The 8,953-nt window shown below is 43.2% G+C and overlaps 1 protein-coding gene across 1 annotated transcript; it reads left to right on the top strand.

Moving 5' to 3' along the window:
- The first annotated feature begins 256 nt into the window (after positions 1 to 256).
- NEU1 (neuraminidase 1) lies at positions 257 to 8,409 on the top strand. The gene is made up of 6 exons (XM_001376258.3): positions 257 to 538; positions 2,860 to 3,052; positions 3,413 to 3,675; positions 4,726 to 4,908; positions 5,155 to 5,377; positions 7,578 to 8,409. The coding sequence occupies exons 1-6, from the start codon at positions 272 to 274 to the stop codon at positions 7,850 to 7,852; spliced, it is 1,404 nt and encodes a 467-aa protein (XP_001376295.1). The 5' UTR covers positions 257 to 271; the 3' UTR covers positions 7,853 to 8,409.
- The last annotated feature ends 544 nt before the right edge of the window (positions 8,410 to 8,953 follow it).

The following is an 8,953-nucleotide window of genomic DNA, read 5'->3' as shown; positions in this document are numbered from 1 at the left end:
CTCTGCGGCTTTAAATTGGCCCCCATCGGTTCCTCAAGGTCCAGGTTCTGGAGCCAATCAGAAGACTCGGAGAGCTTTTCCCTATTTGCTTCAGCCAATGAGTTCTTGCTAGCCCTGTGACTCTCATAGAGTCGACCAGGCCAATCGGAAACGCCGTTTCCTAAAGCTAGCCAGTGAATCATTAGAAGGGTAAGAGGGAGGCAGGAGGTGGAGCTCTCTGTCCAATCAGGGACGCCTCGGTGAAGTCCGTCACAGGGGAAAGGAAGCGCCCATGTCCGAGCACAGGACACTGTCCAATCAGGAAGGAAAGGGCGGGTTTCTTTTTTTAAAGGGCAAGGGAGCGGGATCAGCTGACTCCCGGTTTCCTCCGCTCCCCTGCAGCTCCCAGTCTGTGTCTTGGGTCATGGAGAAGGGACCAGATCCCCAGGAGACCCAGTCGCCGGGGTCGTACCGAGTCCGCGGGGTCTGGGTTTCCCTGGTGAGCCTTCTGCTGCTGCCGCCGGGTGCAGCATCGTGGATGCCCGATGACTTCAGCCTGGTGAGTGTCAAGTTCGAATCTCCTTGCCTTGGGGACCCAGGCTTCCGAGCGCTGCGCCCCGAGCCCTCCCTTCAGCTCTGCAACTTTCCATGCCAACTTCTCTCCCAAGTAGTGCCCCTGCCCAGCTCAGGATCTAGGCTTTCCTAGTGTCACCCCATAGGGTACTCGATCCCATCCCCGTTTTCTCGTGCTTACTTCTGCCTCTCGCCCAGCTTCTTCCAGACCTCCCACAATTCCTTCTGGGAACACAGGTATCGGAGATCCACACTCCGGTAATACCCCTTCCATGTGGATTATACCCCTGCCACTCACATACATTAGGGACCCAGGCATCAGAGACACCCCTCCCCTCAAAACTTTTCATAAACATTATAAAAAGGTTTCCCGGCTCTCATTTAATTAGGACCATATATGCCCTAGTTTTGCTCCCGGGGACCCAGACATTAGAGTCCCACATTCCCACCTTCCCCCAATCCAAGCCACTAAAACTTCTCATCACCCCCTTAAGGACCTAGGTATCAACAGCAGTCTCTAGGGACTTGAAAGTCTTAGGTTCTCCTTTTTCACAAGGACCCAGGCAACCAACCCCACTTTCTATCCCCAACTGCCCCCTGGTCACCCCCCACCATAAGCTTTCTAAGTTATCTCTGTTTTACCCCCAGGTATCCAAGCTCTCCATCCTTAGGTACTTGATCACAGAGATCTCTATCTTCCTCCCCTACCTCAGCCCCAAGGCTACAATTCAGCTCTCTTTAAGGACTGAAGCCTAAGTTTCTGAACTCCTAGCTCTCCAAGGACCTAACTTAGCCCTTCCAACCCACTGGGCCCAGATATCAGAGCCCTATCCCCAGCTCTCCTGGGGAATCAGCCATCCATAAAGATAGCAACTCTGAGTTCATATCCCGATCCTTATCTGTCTCTGTGATTCCCTAGAACTGAGTTTTTTATCCTCAGCTTCTCCTATAAGTCTTCTCTTTCCCTTTTATCTAGTCATATAAGGTATTGCAAATGGAATTTAACAAAAGGGTAAACTGTGGCAAATCTCTGCACAGGATAACCGTTTATTAGTAGGGTCATGCCGCCTGTCAAGAAATGGGACATTGTCTTGCCTCCATTTAAGCAAAAAAAAACACAAAAAACCCCTAGCTCCATTTTTGTAGATTTTGGGGAGATCAAAGATTTTGTATCAAAGGACAGAAGGGAGTTGATGGAATTAAGGACTAGTTACAAAGCCAAAGCACAGAGAAACCATGATTGGCAATGAAGGGCTAGCAACAGTACCCCTTCTCCCATGAGACTAAGAAGTACTCAATTATTGGAATCCAAAAGATAACCAGCCAGTTCTTTTGGACAGCAAACCAGACATCTTTGATTTCCCCAACAGTAGCAAAATTTCTTGAGGCAAGAAGAGCTGCTTTTTTTAAAAACTTAATTCAGGCCAGCTGAACTCTGAACTGAGCTCAGAGACAAAGCAATTGTTTTAAGAGTTATAAGACAAAAGTAGTTGGGGGTGGGGGGAAGGTAATAAAAACTCTCACCTTCTGTCTTAGAATCAACTTTGTGTGTATTGGTTCCTAGGCAGAAGAGCACCAAGGGCTAGGCAATGGGGGTTAAGAAACTTGCCCAGAGGGGGCAGCTGTGTAACTCAGTGTCTTGAGAGCCAGGCCTAGAGATGAGAGGTCCTAGGTTCAAATTTGACCTCAGTTACTTCCCAGCTGTGTGACCCTGAGCAAGTCACTTAACTTCCATTGCCTAGCCCTTACAACTCTTCTGCCTTGGAACCAATACACAGTATTGATTCCAAGATAGAAGGTAAGGGTTTAAAAAAAAAAGAAAGAAAAGAAACTTGCCCAGGTTCACACAGCTAGGAAGTATCTGAGGTGTGTCTAGGACTGGCTCTTAATCCACTGAGCCACCTAGCTACCACCTAACTAAATTAGTTGTTAATAGGATCAATAGGAAAATGATACTAGATCAATCTTAATCTTCTCAAACATATACTCACTATTATTGGGATTAATACATAGGACTTGGAGGCACAGAAAGACTTGGACTTGAATCCCATCTCAGACATTTACTAGCTATAACCATGGCCAAGTCTAATAATCTCTCTATGCCTTAATTTCCTTTTCTGTAAAATTTTGAGGGACAAGTTTGAAGGTCTGTAAGGTTCTTTCTAGCTCTAAATTTGTGATCCAGTGATAATTCTCCCTTAATCAGACCCAGATATCTGACTGTAGTACCTACTCCTCTCAAGAACTAGATGGTAAGAGAACCTCAGCTCCAGCCCCTACTTTGACTTCCTTCCCCTGTTATTACAGGTACAACCATTGGTGACTTTGGAGCAACTCCTTTGGGTGAGTGGGAAACGAATTGGGAGCGTAGACACTTTCAGAATACCTCTGATCTCAGCCACTCCCAGAGGGACCCTTCTTGCCTTTGCAGAGGCCCGGAAGATGTCATCCTCTGATGAAGGGGCTAAGTTCATTGCCATGCGGAGGTCAACAGATGGAGGTGCCTGGATTCTGGGGGACAGAGGGTTGAGGGAGTATCTAGCCTGGGAACCCAAACAACTGAATCATTTATTTAGCAAATGTTTATTAAGTGCCTAATATGTGTAAATCCCCATTCTCAGCATTAGAGATATGTATAACACAGCTTTTACTGAGAAGTTTATTGGTGGGAGACAGAGAATTGAGGGGAGGGAGGTAAAAAATTCATATTGATATACCTAGGAGACAAGGAGGAAGGAGAAGACTAGGCAAAGTGTCCTGATAAATCTGAGATGAGATTCTAGGCAAAAGGAAGAAGAGGTAAATAGGATAGGAGCTGAGAATCTGATTTCTATAGCTTGATCTTTATGTTTTTTATCAGGTGCCACATGGTCTCCCACATCATTTATAGTGGATGATGGGGATATTCCAGATGGACTGAACTTGGGGGCTGTGGTTGGGGATGTTGAAACGGGTACCGTGTTCCTCTTCTATTCTCTCTGTGCGCATTATGTTGGATGTTCCGTGGCTTCCACCATGCTGGTGTGGAGCAAGGATGATGGCATCACTTGGAGCCCACCCAGAAACCTCTCTTTGGATATTGGAACTGAAATGTTTGCTCCAGGACCAGGCTCTGGCATTCAGGTCATTGGGGAGAGCTGGAAAGGGGAGGGGGACTTCCTAAAATGAACATTTATTATATAAATATGAACTATTATGGGCCACATTATGAGGTAGTGAGCTCCCTACTTTCCACTGAACATCTTCAAACAGTTTGGATGATTGTTGTCAGGGATTAATTGCAGAGAAAATTCCTGCTCAGTTATGGTTTAGACTACAAGACTCTTGAGGTCTCCTTCTAATGAATGCTACAATTTTATAATTATTATTATGGTAACAGAAATTGAGACTTTGTAAAAAGAAAGTTCTCTTAAAAGACAAGATTTACTTACCCAGTGATGACCTAAAAGAAAAAAAGTTGTGGTAGAGTTGTGACTCCTTCCTGAGTAAGATTTCCTAGAAGGAAATTTTTAGAGGGAATCTGATTCTGAATCATAGTAGAGCCAGGAGATCTGACTTAAAACTCATCCAATCTTTCTAGAAAGACATCTTACCAGAAAGGATGTGTTTTGTTGTTTGTTTTTTTTCTTAATGAGCTTCCCATTTGGAAAATGGAAAAATTTATTGTCACAGAAGTTTGTTCTAAGGAGAAACTGCTTATTTAGCACTTGGAAGGGGCCTTTGGAGATATGGGAGCATAACTTCCTTTTTTTTTTTTAACTCTTACCTTCTGTATTAAAAAGCAATACTGTGTATTGGTTCCAAGGCAAAAGAGTGGTAAGGGCTAGGCAACAAGAGTTAAATGACTTGCCCTGGGTCACATAGCTAGGAAGTGTCTGAATCCAGATTTGAACCCAAAACCTTCCATATCTAGGCCTTGCTCTCAATCCATTGAGCCACCTAGCTACCCCCCTGAAACATATCTTCCTTAACAAAGCCTGGTGGAGACTAAAGGTTGAAGCTTTTCAATATTGGACAAAAGGGAGACTAGAGAAAAACTGGAAGGAGTTTCAAAGAATGTGAAACTTTCTCTGATTGGTTTTATGTAAGTGGGGATGCCTCTTTTCTGCCTTAGAGTCTTAGGTTTAGAGATTCCCATGGATCTCACTCCATGACGTTCTGTTTTCCCAATAGAAGCGGCATGAGCCACATAAGGGCCGGCTCATTGTCTGTGGCCATGGAACCCTGAAGCGTGATGGGGTCTCCTGCCTCATTAGTGATGACAAAGGAGCATCCTGGCACTATGGTGGTAGTATCAGTGGGATTCCCTTTGGGGAACCCAAGAAGCCAAATGACTTCAATCCTGATGAATGCCAGGTTAGAAACTTTAGAGTACAAAACTCCTTACTTCCCCATCCATTCCACTAATGTCACCCCCCCTTATACACCCAAATGTCTGTTCTTCTCCCTGTCCCCAACCACTGACTTTCACCTCTCAGGCTCTGCTTCCCACAGAGACCTATGTATCCGATACCCTAGCTTTCTTCAAGCTCATTTCCACATTTCCACCTCCCCATTGAATGAGCCTTCTCCCCTGAAGCCTCTGACTTGCTGCCCCCTCAGCCCTACGAACTCCCTGATGGCTCCGTCGTTATTAATACCCGAAACCAGAATAACTATCATTGTCACTGCCGCATCATTCTCCGAAGTTATGATGCTTGTGAAACCCTCCGGCTCCAAGATGTGACCTTCGACAAAGAGCTCATCGACCCCGTTGTGGCTGCAGGAGCTGTGGCCACCAGCACTGGTCTGGTCTTCTTCTCGAATCCAGCTCATCCAGAATATCGTAAGTCCCTGGGATGCTTGCACCGGGGGGAGGGGAGGGGGGAGGATGCTTTCCCTTTCCTCAGAGTACTTTTTGACCCTTTTCTTTCCCTCTTCACCCCTCCCCCACATACAATTTCATCTCCAAAATCTCTTATCCCTGTTCTTTATTCACATTGCCATTATCCTGATTCTAGTCTTATTCTACTCTTATTACTCTCATTGTAATTGCTTCCTAATAGGTCTTGTTTCCATTTTTTTTCAGCAATCACTCTTTTTTTGTTTTTCAAACCCTTACCTTCAGTCCTAGAAATGATACTAGTTATCAGTTCCAAGGCAGAAGAGCTGTAAGGGCTAGACAATTGGAATTAAGTTATTTTCCCAGGGTCACACAGCTAGAAAGGGTCTACAGTCAGATTTGAACCCAGGACCTCTCGTCTCTAGACCTGGCTATCTGCCCCTGCAATCTACCCTTTACAAAGTTTTAAAAATAATTTTCATAATGTATACCTTTAAAGAGAGATAATATGGTATAGTGAATAGAGCTGGCCAAGGAGTCGATAATATCCCTGAATTAAAGTCCTGCCTTTGATACATACTGACTAGACAAATCACTGAAACTGGCAACTTTCTTTTTTTTTTATTAATAAAATTTATTTCTAAGTATCTTAACCCTTCCCTCCCCTCCCCACACCATAGAAGACATCATCTGGCTAACAGATATGAAAATATAAATATATCCTTTGTGTTTCCACTTTTCAGTTCATTTTGGGGGGGGTGAATATTCACAAGTTATTCTTCAAATACTAAATCTGTAATTGTATATAATGTTCTTTTGGTTCTATGTGGTTCACTCTTCATTATTGCATGTAACATTTTCCAAGTTTTTTTCAAAGTTAGTCTGGACATTGTTTCCCACAATGCTACCGCATTTCCAACACAATTTGTTTAGCCATTTTCCTATTAATGGACATCCCCTCGATTTCCAGATCTTTGTCACCACAAAGAGAGCTTCTATAAATATTTTGGAACATATAGGTTCTTTTTCTTTTTCCCTTATCTCCCCAGGAAATAGACTGGCAATTTTCTAAGACTTTTAAGTAGCATAGGAATCGCTGATTTTCATTGATAAAGGAGGTTTCCTCAGCAACAGTTACCCCCTCTTTTCTCCCTCCTCCCCCACCCCCTGGCTGAAAATAAAAAAATAAAAAGAGCATCTCCCTACATTATTGGAAGCAGCCAGGTGGTATACAGTTGTTAGACGTTAGACCTAAAGTCAGGAAGTTCAGAGTTCAAATCCACTCTTAAACATTTACTAGCTATATGACCCTGGGCAAGTCAGTTTCTTCATCTGTGAAAAGAGGGTAATAGTAGCACTTACCAGAGTTGTTGTTTTGTGGATAAAATGAGTTAATATTTGTAAAGTACCTTGCAGTCTTTATTATTATTATTGTCCTTCTTATTTCAATTTCATCCAACGCATTGTGACCCCATTTAGGGTTTCCTTGGCAAAAATACTGGAGTGGTTTGCCATTTCCTTTTCCAGTTCATTTTATAGGAAACTGAAGCAAAGAAGGTTAAGTGATTTGCCCAGGGTCACACCACTAGAAGGCTGGATTTGAACTCAGGTCTTCCAGACTTTAGGCCCAGCATTCTGTCTACTGTGTCTCCTAGCTGCCTTTGGTTTCCCATTGTTTACCAAGTAAAATATGAACTCCTTGCTTGAGGGCCCTTCTCAATCTAGTAACAATTTACCTTTATAGCTTTTTCTCCTATAGTTCCCCCTTTATCCAGAAAGACCATACTACTTAACATTTCCCAGTTTCAGGCTTTTCTTGGCTCTACATTCACAGAAACCTATTATGAATTTCTCAGACATCTCTACCTATTGACATTCTCCTCTTCCTTAAACATCTAGCTCAAACACCACCCATTCCATGAAGTCTGTCTTCATTTCCCTAGGCCCTTAGTCACCCAGTTGAAAGTGATCCTTCCCTCCCCATTTTCTTATCTCTTTGTCTTGACCTCTCCTTTCCCCTTTCCCATTCTACCTTTTATTGTCTTATTTTAGATAAATTATGTTATAGCCTTTTTATTAGATGGTATGTTCCCTGAGATGAAGGACTGGCATTTTTCTTTTTTGTATCTCTTATGCTTTCTAGTTCAACAGTCATTTATTATATTCTACCATGTACATTTCCTGATTTCATCTTTCTCTCTAGGGGTAAATCTGACTTTACGCTGGAGTTTCAGCAATGGTACTACATGGTGGAAAGACACACTTCAGCTGTGGCCAGGTCCCAGTGGTTACTCATCTTTGACAGTTGTGGAGGGAGATCGAACTTGGGGAGATGGGACCCCACAGGTCTATGTCCTATATGAAAAGGGTCGAAATGATTACCTCGAGAGTATCTCTCTAGCCAAGATCAGTGTCTATGGCACTCTTAGCACTACCCTCCAGCAGGAGAGAGAAGATAAAGTGCCAGGTGCACCTTAGACTTCACCTTTTAGAAACATGTTGATCCATCATCGTTGGACATTTATGACTTTTTCCTAAGAAGTCAGGACTTTTGGAATAGTCATCTTCCCTTTGATAGGGAGATATCTCCTTTAAGACTTTTTGTCTTATCTCCTCTAACAAACACTAAGGTCCTCTTTCCCCCTGAGCCTTCCTTTCTTCGCCAATCATAATGTCTTTTTTTTGCTAAAGAGATGAGACCCTACTTCTCTGCATTCTCTAGATTCTAATAATATCTCTCTTAGGGCAATAGATTGTCCCTGCTCCTGACTCTTCTGATCCTTGCTTTCCTATCCCACTGTGCTTCAGAGTGGGGAATGAATTTGCACAAACCTGAACTCAGGGACTTCTAATTGGAATGGGTGCTGGAATTTAGAGTGGGATATATTTGTTGGGGGAGGAATTTTGGATGAGGAAAAGATACCTTGGGACTGTTTACATACAGATCAATAAGTTAATCGGTTAAATTAGTGGTTTTAATGAAGGAAAATGAGAATTTGCCAATGACTATTTATTAAAGCAATGATTTGAATCTCTTTGTGTCTTCGAGTTTCCTAAATACAGCCGTGAAAAAGAAAATTAGATTAGAGGAAAGGGACCTGTCATAGTGCAGGGGAAAGAGCAGAAAACTGGAAGCTGGAGACTTTGAGTCTTGACTACAATTTATAAGCTGTGGTTCTTAGGCAAGTCCCTTAATTAGAATCATGAAATCCTATAGTTTGAAACCACAGAGGTCATCTGGTCCAACCCCTATCTAAAATAAAAATCCCCTCTCTGACATTCCTGATAAATGATAACACAACCCAATTACCATTTTTTAAAATATCACCTTCATTTCCAAATGTATCTCTTTTCCTTGGGGTGTATAGAGTGTGCAGGGAGGACTAGCACCTCTGGTGTGAGGGTTTGCTGAGCCCTTTTTGGGACTGCTCATCTACCTTTGATGTCCACTTTTCACCAACTCTCACCTGTGGTTCCAAGAAACCATGGCATACACAGCCATCTCAGCAGATAGGCTAAGATGGGTTGAGAGTAACCAACAGGCCTCAAACCTGTTGCTGAGTTAGGGGCATGTCTATC

Source organism: Monodelphis domestica, chromosome 2 (assembly GCF_027887165.1).
Source record: "Monodelphis domestica isolate mMonDom1 chromosome 2, mMonDom1.pri, whole genome shotgun sequence".
Classification (NCBI taxonomy): Eukaryota; Metazoa; Chordata; class Mammalia; order Didelphimorphia; family Didelphidae; genus Monodelphis; species Monodelphis domestica.
Note: the sequence above shows the minus strand (reverse complement) of the source record. Positions and strands in the feature narration are given on the sequence as shown.